This window comes from Octodon degus, unplaced genomic scaffold, assembly GCF_000260255.1.
Source record: "Octodon degus isolate 3935 unplaced genomic scaffold, OctDeg1.0 scaffold00005, whole genome shotgun sequence".
Taxonomy (NCBI): Eukaryota; Metazoa; Chordata; class Mammalia; order Rodentia; family Octodontidae; genus Octodon; species Octodon degus.
Genome location: NW_004524581.1, coordinates 13,298,240 through 13,319,492, shown reverse-complemented (window position 1 = coordinate 13,319,492; position 21,253 = coordinate 13,298,240). Strand labels below are relative to the sequence as shown.

At 41.1% G+C, this 21,253-nt stretch overlaps 1 protein-coding gene across 1 annotated transcript in view; it reads right to left on the bottom strand.

The window, feature by feature from the left end:
• Positions 1-21,253, bottom strand: part of Vcl (vinculin) — a 129,279-nt gene that overhangs the window by 72,891 nt on the left and 35,135 nt on the right. Inside the window, exon 2 of the mRNA XM_012515491.2 lies at positions 6,572-6,642. Coding sequence (XP_012370945.1) covers positions 6,572-6,642 — 71 coding nt within the window. The remainder of the gene's footprint in view (positions 1-6,571; positions 6,643-21,253) is intronic.

Genomic DNA, 21,253 nt, shown 5'->3' with positions numbered 1-21,253 from the left:
ATCACAAATCAGTTTAAGTGCTCAAGATCAAAAGCAAGAAAATGTTAAAGTTAAATATAAATGGTGGTGATCTAAAAATGCGGTACTATTAGGTCAAAGAGATCTAAAATATAAGCATATTTGAACCCTTTGGAAATAATTTTCTTTGTCCATGATTATAAATTATGGTAAAAATGTAAAAGTATAGATAGTATAATTGTGCTTTTAAGAGTTATAACAAGGCAATTCCCCAGAGAACATGATTAATGGAGTCATGTAGCAACAGGGCACCCTTTCACATAGTATTTTGGGAACACTCCTTTATTTATTCAAAAGGCCTAGACATTGCAATAGGTTTCAAAAATAATCCAAGCTGGTAACTCAATCCAAGTGTTGATGATTTCAGACTGCTCAGAGCAGTGCTGAAGCAAAACGTGACACTTTGCAGTTCTCAAGGCAACTGTCACCTGCCTGCTGGCAGACAGGGTGCACTACGCCCTTTTCAAGGGTTTGTTCCATGAGACCACCTCAGGAGCGATGCCCTTGGATGAATTCAGATGCTGAGCACTCCTGGGTGGAGTCCAAGAACAGCCTTCTGTATTCATTTGTGCCCCACTGTGGAAATATGAATGTAACGCCACTGAACACCACAATGGCAATTTCCCAAGGCAAGTAAAATAATTTGTGACAAACATTTCTCATCTATTTCTCATCAATTTGGGGCATGAATCTGGTTACTCTCCCAGCACTACCACTTTCGCGTGGCCCGTTGTAAACTGCGCTGCCAAACTTTCAAGGCCCTTCATCACCAGGGCGCAGCTACCTCCCTAAGCTCAGCTGCTGCCACCCGCCGGGCTTGCTCAGCCTTCCTCTGTACCGAGTTCCCGCCCTCCCTTCCTCTACTCCTCCAGCCCCAGCTTGCTACTTAGGGAAGCCTCTTTCTACCAGTTCTGCCTACAGTGCTAACTCTCCTTCTCTGCACTCGGCGTCCTACTATGCAGTCAGTCTGAACTATTTTTTTTGTTTTTTGAAGATTTTTTTGAGCTGAGCATAGAGGTGTATGCCTGAGCCTGAGGCATGAGGTCTGCAATCAAGAATAAGGGTCTCTGTGAGTTCAAGGCCAGCCTAAACTACCTAGTCAGACCCTGCCTCAAAAGACCAAAAAATGACGAACATTCCTCTGTAATATCAATTTCCACCTTTTTTCTTCATAATAGATAGAAAAATGAAATGCACATATAACAAGCCCAGCATACCACCATTATCTATACCTGGAACTATACACAGTCCTCAGCTATAAGAACTGTAATTCTGGGCTGGCCAAATAAATTAAAGTGCCTGCAAGCAGGTGCAAGGGCTGGGGGTTCGATCCCAAGCCTGCCGTGCCAGCCCTGCCCCAAGCACATGCTGAGATGGCAACTGAGTCTGGGTGTGGTGGCACGCACCTGTAATCCCAGCTCTTAGGAGGCTGTGAACAGGAGGATCACTACAAGTCTGATCTAGCAGTGAGACCCTGAACACTCTGTAGACCCTTTCCTAAAATACAAAAAAAACCCAACTGTAATTCTCCTTATTTCCCTCCATGAAGAAAAGTATAATAAAAGCAGAAGAGTACATTACATTTCAATGAAAGATAAAATAAAAACTTAGGTATGAATTTTATTATTATATACGTGACTTTAGGTTCAATTTATTCTTTAAAGTAAAACAGTAAACTCTGACATTTTATTACTAATAATAAATCACTTGTCACACATCTCACAATTATTATATACTGATAAAAACTATTCTATATAGCATTGGCATGCCAGACAAATGAGCGTGTCTATCCCATTAATCAATTACACATAATTAGCAGTTACTGCTGCAGCGAGATGATGACGGTGACAATGACAACAGTGATACAAATATAGAGTGCAGCAAGTGGCTCCCTGACAATCTCTAGCAGCACAAGTGACTTCTCACGAGGGAGTCTCACAGCTACGTGAACAGCACAGCGTAGCAGCTGTGCTCCTGCCTGAACCTCGTGAGGAGGAGGAGGGTGGTGTCCATGGCAACCATCACGCACCCACAACCATACACCTCTTGGGCAACGGCGAGGCTACTATCGCAATCTTGGGTAAACTCAGTAAATTGTGAACTTTATCTACCAGTGCAGCCAAAGGGCTTTTGCTCCACCCAGAAGAAAGCCTTCCAGTGACAATGCAAATCTTGTTCTACTTTCAAGTGGCTCTTTCAAAATAAGAAAAATTCTGGGCACTGGCAGTCCTTCATTGACAATGAAGATTCAAACACAGGTCAAATTACCCGCATCCAAGATCTATTGGATTAGAAAGGTTTCAGAATTTTGGAAGCTTTTCAGGTTTTGCAGTTTGGTTTTCTTTTGTTTGTGAATTTTGGAATTTCAAGTTGGGGCTGTTCTGCCTGTATGCCATTTTTCACTGGCACGGAATCAATTTTCAACATGTCTTAATCGCTAATGACACAGTCTATTATTTGACTGTACTGTATTTGAAATTCTAAAAATGTCATATTCTTCCCTTTAAAAAAAAAAAATCTTAAATACATGTCAGGTGGCTTGGTTAGAAATCTATCAAGAGGCCAAGAATCTGCTATACTCTCTAGTGCTAGCATTCTTGGAGACTGCTCGAACAATGAATTTCTAAAACGCATTTTCTGCCTTAGTGCTGCCTAAGCAGTCACTAGGCAGAAATCCCTGCAAAAGTAGACTACAGAGGTCAGTCAGGCCCTGGAAACTTCTAAACATCAAACAAACAGCCCAGAAGAATGTCCTGCTCAACCATCCCAAGGATGTCATTAATGGCTTCCATCTGTTTCTTTCCCCCTACCATCCCCCCATCGAGGCATCTGCTGTTTTCTGTTTCATTTGCATTCGAAAGTAAAGCAAGAAAAACATAAAGAACCATGTTTTAAATTGTACAATATTTATTTGGACACAAATTTGCTTGGCAGCCATCTTACTGTTGGTACACTAGGCTATTCCCAAGTATTTCGGAGTGCAGCATTTATATTAAGGATGAGGATTTAGGTATGAACACATAAGTATGTATATGTATACTGAGGGGGAGGCACTATGATCACACCCAGGCCTTCACAATGACCAATATCCCACAGCCTCCCCTTTCTTGAGTCCAGGTCTCGCTAAATCACTAAACTGGCCAGGCTAGGTCTGAACTTAGTATCTTCCTGCCTCAGCTTCCTAGAGTGCTGGAATTACCAGCATGTGCCACTGCACCTGGATTAAATTATATGTACTTTTAAGTAAACTGCTCAACAAATTTTTCACCTGGTCATAATAAACTTTTTCTGATTCCCCATGAAGATCAAAATTTTTGTTATTAGGGTGCAATAATTTTTTCTGGGGGGTGCAATAATTCTTAAAACTTCTGAATGGTTTTATCTGTTGATTATCCTTACCTAAGCCAACTATTTCATTAAAAATTACACAATGATAATTTTAATTGTGTGTATAGGAGCAGGAGGGAGAGAAAGAGATTCTCACTATATAGTTCAGGCTAGCCTTGAACTCACTATGTAGCCCAGGCTGGCCCTGAACTCATGGCAGTCCTCCTGACTCAGCCTCCCAAGTGCTGGGATTACAAATGTACAACACCACCACATCCAGTTGATTTTTTTAACTTTTATCATCCCATATATATTCCCCCATCAATTAGAAGTATTAGGTTATTTTGAAACAAAGTTTACAGAGGGGGGCGGGGAGATGCCTCAGTGGAATAAGCGCCCTGGCAAGCTCAAGGGCCTGAGCTCAATCCCCGATTTGGCAAAAAAAAAAAAAAAAAGTTTACACAAGAAATAGAGGATAAATATTTCTTTCCTTTAAATTACCGATTCCAGAAGCTGGGCGTGGTGGCGCAAGCCTGTAATCCCAACATTCGGAAGGCTGAGGCAGCAGGATCACTGCAAGTGTGAGGTTAGCTTGGGCTACACAATGAATTCAAGGCAGGTCAGCCTGCACTACAGAGGCAAGGCTCTGTCTCAAAAAATCAAAAAACGAAACAAAACAAATTACCTATTATAGAGTAAGCAGTTGGCACACTAGTTACCACCCAGAGTGATCAATGAAGCTTTGTTTTGCAGATTTTATCACAACTAGAGTTTATTCCTCTTTCATTTTTCTAAACCCCCAAGGAACTCTATGAGAATGCACAGCACATATCAAGAGTCTGGGAATGAGCAGGGATGAGTTTCCTGACAAATTCCATTTATCAAGGAAATAATATTCATAACCTAAAACGTCAGGGCTATCTGACAAGGCTAGCAGTCTTCTTCACTGCCTCATCAAACTCTAACCCTTCCAGGGGGTCAAGGGCAACCTGGTACACACTAGAACTACAGTACCTTTATTTATTTATTTATTTATTTATTTATTTATTTATTTATTTATTTATTTGGTGCAGGGTCTCACTGTGCAGCTTGGACTTGCAATGATCCTCCTGTTTCAGTCTCCCTAGCACTGGAATTACAGGCATCCACCACCATGCCTGGTTTTCATGGCTTACACAGCATGCCCATGGTGGGGATGCAGTATCAGGGATCAAACCCAAGTCCCTGTGCTTGACAGGTAGGTGCTTAGGCCACCTAGCTAGCTCCCCAGCTCCCACAGAAGTTTTTAATGTAAGATGCGATGGCTTGGATCTAAAACAGACCCCAAAAGGCCAAGTGCTGGGGGCCTGGCTGGCAACTGATGGGCTGTGGAGGGTGATTCACTCATGAGGCTAGCCCTCTGGTGGATTCAAACTTTCTGACCTTGGCTGGTCTCCTTAAGCAATCTGGTGGTCCCTGGCTCCCTGGAGATCACCATATTGATGCTGAATTTAGCGCACTGCAGCACAGAACTTCTGGACTGGAGCAATCCTCTCACCTCAGCCTCCCAAGTAGCTGGGACTTCAAGTGTGCACCACCATGCCCAACAGTGGATTCATACTTGGAGGGCATGAGTGGGGAGTGGCAAAACTAGGAGGTGGGGCCTGGTTGAAGGAAAAGGCATAACATGCGACATCCTCAGCCACTCCCTCACTGTCTGACTGTATCTGTCTATCTGTCTCTCGGACTCTGTCTCCCCCTCCCCCCACGCACACCCTGTCTGACTCTACAGCGTGAGTAGCTTCCCTCCCCAATAAGCCCCTCCACCCTGCTGTTTCCACCTCATCACAGAGCCAAGAATAAAGTCTGTTGATCACAGAAAGAAACCTCTGAAACCCAGAGCCAAAATAAACCTTTCCTCCTTCAAACTTTTTTGTGTATTTAGTATGGTAGATTTAAGTTCAAGTCCAACAAAGTTAAGATGAAAAGACACTCAAAAGAGAACCTACAAAAGTAGATGACCCAGTACCTTCCTTGCTGATACATAAAAGAAACAGAGCTATAGAACTCTCAAATTAGGGGTCAGGGAGATGGCTCAGGAGAATAAGCACTTGCCTGGCAAGCGCAAGGACCTGAGTTCAATCCCCAGTTTTGTCAAAAAAAAGAACTCTCAAATTAGAAATAAGACAGCAGTATGAGTAAAATGTTTGTATCTTCTCAATAAAAATGCTAGAGCACAAGAAAGATAAAGATGTAGGTACACTTTCAGTTATATTTAAAACTGTAGTAAATAATATACATCATGAAAAATGATGTAAAATACATAATATAGTGAATAATTAAAGAACCACCACCCACGTAACTCATCATCTAAGTCAAGAAACAGAATATTATTACCACTTTAGAAGCCTGGTGTGCCTCTCCCTGAGTATAAACTACTTGTTCTCGCCCAAAGACTTTGGTGACCCTATTTCCTTGCTAATTTTTATCTTTTTACCATATAAATAGGCATCCCCTAAACAGCACAAATTATTTCTTTGGTTGGTGTTGTTTGATTATTTGTGTTTTGAGATAAGGTCTCACTACATATGCTAGGATGGCACTGAACACACTATGTAGCTCAGGCTGGCCTTGAACTCACAGCAACCCTCCTCCCCCAGCTTCCTGAGCACTGCAGTTATGGGCGTGCACCACCACACACAACCTCCCGTAATTACTTCTAAGATTTATTCATTCCTTTTTTTTTTTTTTTCAACTGAAGTGAAACTCATGTAACATAGAATTCATCATTTTAAAGTGAAAATTTCTCACTCCTTTTTATTACTTACTAAAATTTATGGCTACATTATGATTATTTTAATCCATTCTCCTATAGATAAGCTAGTGGGTCATCCTGAACAATGAAATAAATATTTCTGTATTGGGATTTCAGTATATGTGTGCCTGTGTATCTCTAGAGAACATATGCAGGAGTGGAACTGCTATCTTCTACCTCACTAAGGAACACTGTTTTCCAACGTATCTGTACCAATTTACATCCCCAACAGTGATACATGAAGGCTCCAGGTGCTCATCCCATGTCCTTATCAAAAACTGTTACTAGGCTTCTTAATTTAGAGATTTATCATTTGCACAAAGAAGTGTCGGAAGACAAAAAGTTGTCACTTCAACTGTAAACCAAAGTTTTCTATTCAAAAAACAATTGCTCCTAGAATCGGTTTAGCAACAGAATATTTTAATTACTCACTTAATAAATGCTGGTGGCATATCTCTCTTCAAAATCTGATCCTCAGTGGTTTGAACAGTCTCTTTCCCAACCTGCAAATGAAAAAAAAAATTCATAACTGAAACAGAAATTCTCAGACAGCCATTACGGTAACTTCCACAACACATGTGGATAGCAACACCGAGTACGTGTGCACAACGTTATGCTGACGAACGTGGAGGGATCCTTGAGGAAGGGAAAAGAGAAATCCATCATCGAGAAGACACGTTCATATGCACAGAACTGACAAAATCTGCCACATCTCTAAAAGGTTGTATCAAATGTCTAAATTAAAATTAGGTGGTCCGATACCAAAAAAAGTAAAAGTTATTGGAACTGGGAAACATATCTAAAGCAACAATGACTTTGATACTAGAAACCAAACATGCAACTTCACCATGTAACATTAAAGTGAAACGAACAAACGTTTTTCCCTATACTTATAGAGCAACTTTAAAAGAAGTACCACATAACACTAAATTCAACAATGGATTAGGTTTGTACCCCATCGGTGGCCATATAAACCGGTATATTATCTGTGGAAAATCTTTGGCTTGTATATTAGAAAACATAAAAATGTCATACCTAGGAATTCTACTTCTATATACCCAACAATAATACCAATGTGGTAATAACAATATTCATTAAAATATTCACTTTTATTAGTTATAACAACTATTCACTGATGTTAATTAATTAATTACCACAGCTAAAACACTTTTTAGATAATTTCTTCAATTAAGTAAATTAAGATTTATCTTTAATTTGAGTACTATGGGGGTCATTAAAACAATGATTTAAGGGGCTAGGGAGATGGCTCAGTAGAATAAGCGCTTCCCTGGCAAGCACAAGGGCCTGAGTTCAATCCCCGGTTCCACAAAAAAAAAAAAAAAAAGATTCGAGAATCAACACTATTGTAAAACCCTTATGACAGAGCTGGGGAGATAGCTCAGCGGCATAAGTGCCTACTTGGCAAGCACAGAGTCCCAAGTTTGATCCCCAGTACTACATGGCATGCAGGCCCCAGAACTCTAGGAGTGGTGATGCACACCTGTAATCCCAGCAGTGGGGAGGCTGAGACAGAAGGATCACTATGAATCCAAACTGCATGGCAAGACCCTATATCAAATAAATAAACAATTCTTATGACATTATATTTCATTTAAAAGAAGTAATACAAACAACTACAAGCACACGGGCCCGAGTTCAATCCCCGGTTCTGCCAAAAAAACAAAAACAAAGAACTATGCTATCATAAGAAATAAAATTCCTATGTATATAACAAAAACACTGAAAGAATAAAAGCAAATACTAACAGTGGTTATATGAATGCTTAGCAAATTTTGAGTGAATGTAGACCTCTACTGCCCATTTCTTTTCTGAAATGTGAAAATACAATTTCTGTCATTACAAAGATAAGATTAAGACTATATGCTTGTAGTGCACACTTAACAATCTTTGTACGGAGCTGGTACGGGAGCAGAGCATATCCCAGTGCCCTTTATGCTTCTGCTGATCTGCCTATTCATTTCACTTGCCCATTTTTCATCCGTCTTTTATTTTGGGAAGTCTAAGGGGTTTTTTTTTTGCTTTTTGCTCTTATGTATTTACTACAGGGTCTACTCACTACACTACACTACACTACACAGATCAGACTCATAGTGATCCTCCTGTTTTTAGCCTCCAAGCACTGCGATTACAGGTGCATGCCATCACACCCAGTCTCAATCACAGTCTCAGTGCATTCCAGGGGTGTGGGCAGCAAAGTGTGCCAGCTAACTCTGGTCCCTGCCCTCTAAGTAGGCACTGTAATCCACTGAGGTATCTGGCGGCTCTCCATATTGTCTTTAAACTAAGGCGTATTTTCAGGATTCAGGAGACATAAGAGTATTGTCTTACTCCTATGAAGCCCTGCATGGTGGGACAGGCCTAGATGTAATTCCAGCACTTAGAAAGCTGAGGCAGGAGGGTCAATGAATTGGAGGCCAGGATGAACTGCACAGTGAAACTCTGTCTCAAAAAAGACAAAAAGTAAAATAAAATATAATAACTCATATGGAAGGCTTGGATGTCAATCTCTCTCTCTTTTTTTTTTTTTTTTTTGTATTTTAGGGAAGGATCTACAGGGTGTTCAGGGTCTCACTACTAGATGGGACTCGTAGTGACCTGCCTGCTTACAGCCTCCCAAGCTTGCCATCACACCCAGTCTCAATTACCCTCTCAGCATGCCCCAGGGGCAGGGCGGGGATGGCAGGCCCAGGGATCAGACCCACTCTCCTGCCCCACCCCTGCTTGCCTGCACTTTAATCCACTGAGCTATTTGGCTGGTAAAATTTCATTTATTAATACATTCTTTTTTTTTTTTTTCTTTTTTGGTGGAACCGGGCATTGAACTTAGGCCCTTGAGCTTGCCAGGCAAGTGCTTATTCCACTGAGCCATCTCCCCAGCCCCTATTAATACATTCTTTTGGTATGTAATGATTACATTCATTGTGCAGAGTTGGTACATGGTCACAACATATTTTTTTTAACTCCCTCTCCCATCTCTTTCCCTTTCATCCCTCCATCTCTTGCGCCCTTTCTATTTCATGATATCATGACTATACAGCATCCTATAACAAGTAAACTTACTATAGTAAGTGGTGGAATTCACCCACTTTGTCCAGAAAGATGAGTTTACCTAGTGTGCTAAATCATAAATGTAAACCACATTTTACTGCCTAAACCTGTGAAATATTTTAAACCCACAGTGAAAAAGATCTCAATCCTTTTTGGTCATTTAGCTTTTGAATTTAAAAAAGGAAAAAAAAAAAAAACTGAGTTAAGAAAAACTCCTAAATGAACAGCAAATCAGCTAAAGAAAAGAACACAATAGACTATTCTTAGGGAATACAAGTCATGCATAAATTTGGGAATACAAGTTTTTTTCCCCTAAGTTAATAGCTCAGAAAAGGCAACACACATACTACTGTGTGATAGCCGGTGCTTCTGTAGACAATAGACCATCTGTATCATAATAAAGGCCTTTCAAATCAGCAGCTGGTTCTCTACAATTTCTCAGCTCAAACATGACAGAATATTTCCAGATGTATTGTTCACTGTATTTTCCAGCTGAAACTAACCATTCAAAAAACTGTGTGCATGATTTCACAAAGTAAAAGATGAAGTTCAGCCACAAAGTCACTAGTTCATACTATAAAAAGGGCACCGAAGATGTCACATCTAAACTACATGGAGATTCCTTCTTGCACACAGGGAACTCAGCAAGGAGACGCTGACCAGGGAGAGAGAAAGGGTGGGCAAGTTCCTAGATCTCCCATAGGAAGCAGCTGTTCAGTGTTACAAGTTGTTGAGCACAATTACATGTGCCAGGCACGGTTATAGGTCCTACCCACATGAAATTTATATTTTAGTAGAAATAAACACCATATAAACAAAGAGTTGTCATCCCAGACAATAAGAGTGACACTGTATAGACAGTACAGGGTGGAACAGCCTACCTTAGAAAGGGTAGAAAACACAGTCTTTCCTAAAGAAGTAACCCCAGAGCTGAGGCTTTGACACTGAAGAGAAACGACTGACACAAGCCGGTCATGGCAGTACATACTTATAATCCCAGCACTGGAGAGGCTGAGGCAGGCGTGACTGCAAGCTGAAGGCCAGCCTGGACTATTTATTTAGTAAGACCAAAAAACAATCAAGCAAACAAATAAAAATTTCAAGGAAGTAGCAAGAAAATGTCCCTAAGGCAGAAAAGATGAAGTGCACCTCAGGAACCTGAGGAAGGCCAGGATGGCTAAAGCGCAGGGACAGAAGCATGGAGTGGTGGTGGCCTCAGGTGTGAGGGCAAGGGCAGGACCACAACCCTGTTTCTGTGTCTGGCAAGAAGTCGTAAACAAGAGAGCCATAGGATAGAATATCCTCCCAGCACTGGGGAGGGTGAGGCAGGAGGGTTACTGCAAGTTCAAGACCAGCCTGGGCTACACGGCAAGCTCAAGCCCAGCCTGAACCCTGTCTCAAAACAACAAAACAACAAAAAGATAGGGATGCCTTTCTAGAACATTTTGCTATCTTGCCTGTTTTATGGAGAAATCATCTTAGGGGAAAAGACAAAGCAGCATGACCAGTTAGGAGGTGCTGCCATCATCCAGAGGGGACATGCTAGTGACTTCAAACAAGCTGTGAGCATGAAAATGGAGAAAAGACCATAATAATATCCTTTGGGGGAAAGACACTCGCTGTTGGACTGGGTAGGGTGAGGGATAAGGAGACAACTGTGGTAAAGAAAACCTCCAGATGACTTTTGGTCCATTAAATGAAACGTCCTCAAAGAGCAAGTACAGCAAAGACTGCTGGTCCAAAGACAAGATAATCACAACCGCGAAAGGCAACACCATTGTAAGTTTTGCACACAGGGATATTCCAACCTCAGTAGAAGTGAGCTTTATATGTGTGTGTGTGTGTGTGTGTGTGTGTGTGTGTGTGTGTATTTATTTTTATTATTATTACTTTGTGCCTCTTTGTAATAGTAGGCGTAGGTGGGAAAAGAGAAATGGATAACAGAAGGACATTTAAGAGCTACTTACTAGGAAGCTATTTTTATGTATTTATATGATAGACACTAATTAGATTTTGTTATTCTAACTACATTAATACTTACAGTAATAGCATCATGATCACTCTGATTCACAATACACTCAGTCTGAAATGAGCTGAAGTACATGAATAGCCCAGTGTTTAAGGTGCAACTCATTAAACATAGCTAGGTTAAGGGAAAGCTATTTTTACTTAGGGAATTGACTTTGGGCAGTGCTGTCCACTAGAACTTCTGTTACGATAGAAATCTACTTAACCCATGGCTATTAAACACTTGAAATGTGGCTAGTGACATGAGAAACTGAATTTTAATTTCAATTAGTACCTGTGGCTATCATATTAGACATCTCAGATCATAGGACCATCACTGTCACCCAAGACTAATCTCCTTAGCTCCAGACTCTTCTTTCTTCTAATCATTTCTCTTAATTACCATATCAACCTTCTTCTAAGCGTTTATGGGCTCTTCACAAAAGAAAGGAACTAAGCCTAGAATAACTGAAGTTGCCAGTAGAGAAAAGGATCAGGAAGTCTGATCAGGATGGAGGTAAGTGCAAGCACTCAGTCAGATGTGTTCAAATATGTGGGTGACTGGAGAAGAGAGACAGGTTGGGATGGCCAGAGCAAAGAAAATGAGGCTAGGAAGGCATGCCAAGGAAGGGTTCTTTGCATGCTAAGCAAAGGCAGCCAGGGTTATTATGTTACCTTGCCCTGTCAACTCACCAAAGGGTTGGGAGCCTCTGCTCTAGATATTGTCAATTCAATCTTCTATCGCTGAAGTCAAGAACTTCCAATGAAGCCAGTTTCTAAAGACACAGCGCCCAGAAAGGTATCAACTAACTTGACAACAACTGGCAAAGCCCGTCTAGAAAAACAAAGCCAAGCATCTAGCTCTGAAGCCATCAACCAGGAGATGCTAAGTAAGAAAGTGCAGTTTCCTCCTCTCTCCCGACACTGTCAGAACTGAAAGCTTCTACAGTACCCATGTTTCCAAAATAAAAACAGTAGAGCAAACAATAAAGAGTTATGTTAAAAGCACAAAACAGTCTTTGCGGACTGACAGGAACCTGCATGCCTTGTGGGAAAGCATTACTCCTGGAGGTCAGCATCGCACAGAGTATGTGATTCTCCACAGAGGCTACATCTTTGCAATCAGGCAGGTGAGTAATAATCTTAACTACTGTGTCTCAAACTTGTGCAGTCTCAGGCCACCAAAACCCCTTGGGTTGTCAAGTGACATTTTCATATATTTTAGAATTTATCTTGGTTGCTTGTTTCAATTTAGCTAATAAACGGTTAACTAGATTATTTATATAACCTCAAATAAGTCATTTAATTACTTAAATATTTCTTCTACCACTATTTCTTCTAGGTATCTACTTACTTATCTACAGTAGGTCGGCCAAACTACTTTTTACCTCTATAATAAAGGAAATATATTTATCTTTTCTACTAGGAGTGGTGTTGCACACCTGTAATCCCAGCACTTGGGAGATAGAGGCAAGAGGATTGCTGCTAGTCTGAGGCCAGCCTAGGCTCCACAGTGAGTCCAACCCAGCCTAAATTGAACAGTGAGACCCTGTCTTTAAAAAAAAAGAAAGAAAAATTTTACAAATACTACCTTAAATTTTTTTTAGAACAAAGCAATGAATAAAATATTAACACAGGGGCCAGACATGTAGCTCAGTGGCAGAGCACTTGACTAGCATACACGAAACCTTGGGTTCAATCCCCAGCACCCTAAAATATTAATAGGCATAAAATTTAAAAGCTCTTATCCTTATTCATTTTATGTATACATTGTATGCTTATGAGCTTTAAATGAAGTCTTTATTTATAAGAATAAATCTTATTCTCTCTGAAAAAAAAAAAGACCTGTTAAGTTAAAAGTTACAAAATGGAGAGAAAAGAACCACAAATAGATCTCGTTTACAGATGAATTCCCAAACAAGTTATCTAAGTCACTATTTTAAAACCTTTCAGGGTAATCTAACTTTATATATAAATATATGCTATCGCTTCACTTCCAATTCTGTTGCTGCGATGAAGTCAGATATTATAGTTTCTATTCACTGCTACAATTATTCACATTTTATTTTCTTTAGAGAACAACCTTTAACTCCTGAGGCCTGACGCCTTCCAATCCAATAAACAGGCAGTTAGTGCCAACTAGGCAGCCACTACATGGTGGGAAGAGAACGCGACTAGAAATAAAACATCCTTAGATATATGGGCTGAAATAATGGCAGCAAATGAGAAAGAGGCCCGGGGCACTTTGAGGGGATTGGCAAGAAGCCCTGTTCCATTTGAAAAGCTCTTACTTTGTTCACTAGTTAATTTAAATATCTTTTGTTCGATCTGTGACTTTACTTCAAAATTCTATGTAAGAGAGCTTTTGTCTTCTGCTGTTGTTATTATTATCCTTTCATTATAATCTACTCAGTTTGGTTCAGAAATGTAGACTTGGTTTCCAGCCAGAAAAAAGAATGAAAGAAAATTCTACTGATTCAAGTCACTACCTAGACTAAAAAATATGTTAATGTAGATGTCTCCCTTAGCTGGACCAAATGTGAGAAAACAGTGAGACAAGGAGCAGCAGGGAGGACTTGTGTAACCAATTTGTCTAACTGGTAACTCTAGGACACTACATTATGTCCTAGGTAGGGGAGATGTTTGTCCTGTTTGTTCAAATGTGTGCCTCTGCTTTGTTTCATTTTTGGTTTTGTTTTGCAGTACGGGGAACTGAACTCAGGGCCATCACAATACAGTCCCAACTCTTTATTTATTTATCTATTTATTCCTTCATTCATTCATTTAGATCTTGAGATAGGATCTCAATGTTAGTGCTAACCTGCCCAAGCTCAGCTCAAATTTGCAATCCACCTACCTCAGCCTGCCAGAGTGTTGGGATTATGGGCATGCACCACTACACCTGGGTGGTATGTTGGTAATGTATTTAGGTTATAGGTTCTTAATATGTGGACATGACAGCATACATGTGATGAAAATGTATGTCCTTATGGTGTGATGATCTACTAGGCCAATTTGTTGTGACCAAGTAGTTGTAACCACATATGTATTTGTCACCCAAATTGCCTGCACTTACTATGGCTCAAATCAATGTTTTATGACCCAAGTGTTAGGCTGATCATCCATTATACTGAAGAGCTATTCGGATATGCAGCTGCATCCACTGCCAGGCCCAGGCCATTCGGGATATCAACGGACATGACCCACCATTACCACCATTCCCCTGCAGTGCTGATGGATTGAGGCTCATCCAGCCATTCAATGATACTCTTTGTACACCATTCAAAGCTGACTGGCCAGTCAGAGTCCAGTGCTTAAGAGGCCATACTGCCAGAAAAACTAGCACTAATCTACTCTGATTTCCAACTCAGTCACTCACTTAATCAAGCACTTACTGAGTACTTCTGCATGGTAGGCACTGTGTATGTCGCCATGGGGTGATGTTACTTACACAAGTGAGTGAGACTGTCCTTGCCCTTCATGTACAAGTGTTTACACAATTACTGTTATATGTGCTCTAGTACGATCTGAAGTAAAAAGGGATTTTCACTTAGTTTGGAGAACACAGTATTGGGAAAAGGAGGTGTGCAGACAAGGTGAAGCAGGAAAGCACAAAGGGGCTACATCATGAAGGGGCTTTAGACAACCCAACAGGCTCAACTTTTTATCCTTTAAGCAAAGAAGTTGTTTAATGATTCCAAGCAAAAGACTTTGTTAGACTTGAATTTCAAAGAGAAAAATTCAGCAGGAGCAGAGAGTAATGAAACTAAGAAGATGAATTCCTCTGCGAGTTCATTCACTAATAAATAACGTGTGTAACATTCAATGTACCAAGTAATACAGACAGGGAGGAAGAAAACAGATTCCTGACCTCATGGAGCTTAATGAATGATAAAAGGAACTGAAGCAATGGCAGTGCAGACAGAAATAAGAGAGGTAATGAAGAGATTCAGCTGTATGACAGGCCACATGGAGGGTGAGAGAGAAATCCAGGCTGACTCCCTGTCTCCTGGGCCAAAAGACTGAATAGGAAAGTAAATATATAGTGAAAGTTAAAATCTTTTTTAAAAACTTTATTACAGAAAGATACAATGCCACTAATCTCCCTCAAAAGTCTCCCCCTTAAGCCGGGGAGATGGCTCAGTAGAATAAGTACTTGCGTGGCAAGCACAAGGTTCTGAGTTTAATCCCCGGTACTGCAAAAAAAAAGTCTCCTCCCTCACTTTAAACACACTTATCAAATTGTTCTTGCCACTTCTGAAGCAGTTCTGGAAGCCCTCTTTTCTGAGTGTCTTTATACAGAGTGATTAAAAAATACAATGAATGCGGTTGCCCAGTGCCGTCCAACAGAAAGGCAAACTCATAAAAACATGACAGCACACCCTCATCCACTCTGCTAGATCTGGTGCTATGCAATTCCTGGCTCTCCCTCAAAGTCAAAATGATAGTGAATGCTAAACATTTTGCATCAACGCAGGGACATCAGAGCAGCCACAACTAAAGACACAAGAAGCACAATTAAAGACACAGAAGACATCCAGAACTGCTTCGGAAGTGGCAAAAACAATGGGATAAGTATGTCTGAAGCAAGGGGAAGAATTCTGAGGAAATTGAAGGTGACATAGCCGAACTATACCCCAGCCTCTATGACGTGGACACCTTAAGAAGTAGGGCCTAGGAGTCCATGGGCCACTGGGGCACTGCGCTCAAAAAAGAATACTGGTCTCCAAGAGCAAGTTTGCTCTAGAATGAGCTGTTTCAGAAACCTGACCCTGACCCTGAGTCTCCCTACGGAAACATGGTTCTTTGCTGCCCCACACAGCAGCATTATTGGGCCACACGGGCCTCGGTACAGGCTAAGCCAAGAGGGCTGCCCAATCTTGGACTACCAGCCTCCAAAGTTGAGAAATAAACCTGTTTTTTTAGTTGTATAATTTTTGTGGAATATTTTAAGATATTCAGCAACAAAAAGCTAATCTGTATGGAAGCAGCCGCTCTGTCTGTCTAAGGAAATGCCACTATTTCCTAAAGAGGCCCCTGTGTTCAACATTCCCACCAGTGGCTCATATGAATTCCAATTTTTCTGCATCCTCGGCAATACTTATTATTATGTCTTTTTACTTAAAAAGCCATTCCAGTAGTAAAGAAGTGGAATCACACTGTGGCCTTCATTTGGATGTCCCTGATGGCCAATGGTACTGTTATGGCTTATGTCTAGATGTCCCCCTAAAGCCTCATGAGGTCATAAGTGGGGCATTTCAGAGATGCCCGGATCTGGAGTGTGTGATGCTGGGATCAAGGGTGTGTGATTACTAAATTAGTCCGCTGATTGGTCTGGCACAGTTCTGGGTAGGATTATGGGTGCCCCACCCTGAGTCTAAGTGCTAGCCACTTGTCATTCACATGCTGCCTGCCACCTTCTGCCTGCCCTGATTTGCCAGAGGCTGTTTCTCCTCTGTGATGGTCCTCTGCCAAGCCATGCTGCCTTGAAGCCTGCCGAACTGAAACCTCTACAGACTTCTTTCTTCCTGTGAGTGTTGGATATTTTATCTTAGCAATGAGAAAAGTAACTAAGACAGGTACTAAGTATTTTTTACAAATATTTTTGCAGGTTATGGATTATCTTTTCTTTCTTTTTTAGGTGTGTGTGTGTGTGTGTGTGTGTGTGTGTGTGTGTGTGTACAGGGTCTCAGTATATAGCTCAGACTCACAGTGATCCTGTTTTCGGCCTCCCTAGTGCTGGGATTACAGGTGTGCACCACCATGCCCAGAATCTATCACAGGCGGGGCAGGGGGATGCGGTGTGCTTGCCAAACCAAGCGCTTACTCTGCTGTGCTATCTCACCGGCCTTGTTTTCATTTTCTTGATGACGTTCTTTATAGCACAAAAGTTCGGAGGTTTTTAAAGATGTAATGAGGGGTCAAGGAGATGGTTCAGTAGAATAAGTGCTTCCCTGGCAGGAGCAAGGGCCTGAGTTCAATCCCCAGTTCCGCCAAAAAAATAAAAATGAATTTAAAAAGTTGTAATGAGGTCCAATTTATCCATTTTTTTTCTTCTATTGCTTATGCTTTTTTTTTTCCTCTCTTATAGTATTTTAGAAGGTTTTCTTTAATTCTAGGTCATGAAGCCATCTTCATTTTCTTCTAAGAAGCTTATAGTTTTAGCTCTCACATTTAGGTCTCTGATCCATTTGAAGTTAATTTTTGTGTACAGTTTAAGAGTAATTGTTTTGATTAAATAGGAGGAAACCAAGTACAGATAAACAGAACAAGAGGAGGCAAAGAAGCAGAGATGGATCTGTAAACAAGAACCCTAAAGAGGCAGGGGCAGGATCTGGTGAACAGGCAGAAACTGCTTCAGCAGGAGCATCACATCCCCTTCCCAGAAAAAGGGAGGGAGTGGAGATGGAAGGTTGATGGCTACTTCTTTCTGGTAATTTACCAGGCACATTAGCATACTTTCAGAAGGGTAACACACACACAGACCCCACACACATGGCCAAATAGCTCAGCTGACTAAAGTGCCTGCTTAGGCAGAGCACGGTGCCTGGTTGGACCCCAGCCAGCCCTGTCCCCAGGGTGCGCTGAGGCAGGCAAATGAGACTGGGTATGGTGGCAGGCACCTATAATCCCAGCACTTGGGAGGCTGAAAACAGGAGAATCACTATGAGTCCCATCTGTGTAGTGAGACCCTGTAGGCCCTGTACCAAATACATTTTTAAAAAAGAAAGAAAAAGAAAGGTAGCCTTCAGACAGGAAATCTATTCAATTTCATCTAATCCTCCATTTTCCAAACCTACTTCACCAAGAATGATTTATTTCTTACTAATACCTATTAATCTGCCAGGCATGATACATATGCCTATAATCTCAGGACTCAAGAGGCTGATGCAGGAGGACTGCTGTGAGTTTGAAGCCAGACTGGGCTTCATAGTGAGTTCAAGGCCAACCTGAACTACACAGTGAAACTTTACTTTAAAAAACAAAACAATAATAACAAAAAACTCTATTAATCTATGTCAGAGTTAGGATTTGTAGGACATATTTAGGAAACTGATCTAGGCCAGGAGTTGAAGACGTAGTCTTTAACCAAAGGGTGGTTTCTGGTTGGTCCAGACCATCTATTAAAAAAAAAAAAAAAAAAAAAAAACAAGAAATTTCACAGAAATCTAATTTCTCGCATTTCTTAAAATATTAGAAGAGGACAGCACACTGGATCTGTGTTCTAGCAAGGAAAAATAAACACTGCAACCCACATTTTCCTTTTTGGGAATACAATACCTGCTGTAACTCTAGCATCTGGCCTGTTTCACTACCTATATTTCAATTTACCGTAACCATGCTGAACCACTTTCCTAGCATTTACACAAAATGAAAAGTTCAGAGACTCCTCATCCCCATCCTCTCTAAAACATTTTGCTTAATAAAACTACTTCTAGGGCTGGGGAGATAGCTCAGTAGAATAAGCGCTTGCCTGGCAATAGCAAGGTCCTAACTTCAATCCCTCAGCACCACAAAAAAAAAAAAAAATACTACTACTACTAATAATAACAATAATAAAAGTACATCTTGTGAGACTGCGAATTATTTATGTAAGGAGTGACAAAATAGACCAAGTATAACATATAGCCCTATTTTGTTGCACCTACACCTTATTTTTCACAAGGGGAAGAGCCATGTTAAAAAGAAACTAATTTTTCCAGACCCTCTTAAAAATTAGGAAGGTCTAGGCAGGCATAGGTGGTTCATGCCTGTAATCACAGTACTTTGGGAGGCTAAGGCAGGAGAAAAGCAATTTCGAATTCAGTGTAGGCAGCTTAACAAGACCCTGTCTCAAGATAGAAAATTTAAAAAGGGCTAGAGATGTAGCTGAGCATGAAGGCTCTGGTTTAACTGTCAATACAAGATAAATAAAACCCAAGATGTGCTAATATTAGGCCCTATTTCTACCATAAGCTGGAGATGGTAGTAACTTCTTCAGTGCAGGCCTCCCCAGTGTCCTATAACGGGCCTGACTCATTCACTGCCTATTTGGCCCCTGCAGAGTTTGCGCCACTTGATTTAACACACACGATTCAATTTTCATCAGCACAGAGGATTAGGCAAGTTCCCCAATAGCTAAGTGTTAACTGAAATTTCACTTGAGCCTGTTATTACACAAATGATGAAAAGAAAATGCATCATGGGAAACAGAATTCCAATTTTGATTTGTTTTGGTTTACTTTGCTTGGCTTTTTGTGAGACGGAGTTTCACTATGCAGTTCCGGATGGCCTTGAACTCATGGTGATCCTCCTGCCTCAGCCTCTTAAAGTACTGAGATGACAAGTACGTGCCACCACACCCAGCTTTGCAAATGATTTTTATTTTCTTCTTAATCTTTTCTCCTGATTTAAAATACATGTATACCTTGCCTTCATCATCAGAAAAAGTCTAAAATGTTTCAGGAATACTCTCTGTACGTAAACAGCAATTTATAAAATAATGAAAAATCACCACCGCACGAAGGTTCAAGTTTTAGCCAATTCCAAAAAATTGATTTGTGCTTGCTTCAGCAGCAAAGATACTAAAACTGGAACGGCACATTAATTTTCTTTTTTTTTAAACATTTATTTATCTGTGTGTGTGTGTGTGTGTGTGTGTGTGTGGCCAGCTCAGCCCACCAGGGGGCGGGGCGGCTGGCATGTGGTGCTGGGGGATCAAACCGTGGTCCCTGTGCTTTGTGAAGTTTGTTCCAAGTAGGTGCTTTAGACCACTGAGCCATATCACCAGCCCCAGCACATTAATTTTCATAGGCATCAATCAAAACACAATCACCTCAGTTAAACCATAGTAGTGGCTGAGTTCTGAGTCTTGATGAGTCAAGCAAACTCACCCAATGTCACAGTTAGCTCAGCAGCTCTGGCAGTGACTGTTTATTCTAGCCCAGCACAGAGGATAAGTGTACCCACAAAGGCTGGATAAACGTCAGCAGCGCAGCCTTGTTCCCAGATCGCCACCAGGGAAGATGCTGTGAACAGACTTCAATGTGCAGATACCTCATTCTCTCCCTCAACTCAAGACTCTCTCATTTTCTGGAGAGCCGTGGACTTAGCAAGAGAACACTGTCAGTGCAGAAAAGAGCTCCCACCACCCCCTTTCTCCCCAGCACAGTCAGAAAGACACAAGACACATTCCTTTCATAGCCCAGACTGAGACCTATAGAGTGAAAAAGAATTCAGTAGTTTAATTCAAATTCATTTTAGAAATAGGGCCCAGAGAGGTTCTTTTTCTTTCTTTCTTTTAATGTATTTAGTACAGGGTCTACAGGGTCTCAGTACACAAATCAAACTCATAGTGATTCTCCTGTTTTCAGCTTCCCAACTGCTGGGATTACAGGCACACACCACCAGGCCCAGTCTCAGTGACTGTCTCAGTGTGCCCCAGGGGCGGGGCTGGCACGGCACACCAGGGATTGAACTCCAATCCCTGAACTTGCCTAAACAGGTGCTTTAGCCCACTGAGCTACCTGGCCAGACCCAGAGAGGTTATTTCTGAGAAGTTATATGTCCTGAACTTGAATCCAAGCCTCTTAGCTTCATTTCCTGTGTTCTTAGGCATACTTTGTAACTTCAAAGTAAGACATTTGTTAAGTGACAAATATTCCTATTCATACCAAACCCTATTCAAGTGTTTCCATGTTGGCTTGAAACACAGACATGCAAATGCTACAAAACATAAAGGTCTCCAACTCTTACTCTTTAGTGCTGCTACAGTAACAGGAAGTCAAGTATTAAATGTAGAAAGATTTATTTCCAATTTCCTTTTGTTTTTCCAATTTTCTCAGGTATTAAAAAGATTAGGGTTGGGGGCCAGGGAAATGGCTCAGTAGAATAAGTGTTTCCCTGGCAAGCACAAGGGCCTAAGTTCAATCCCTGGTTCTGCCAAAAATTAATTAATTAATTAATTAGGGTTGGGGAGATAGCTCAGCAGTCTAATTGCTTGCCTGGTGAGCACAAAGACCTGGGTTCAACCCAGGTACCTCATGCCCTGCTGGCCAT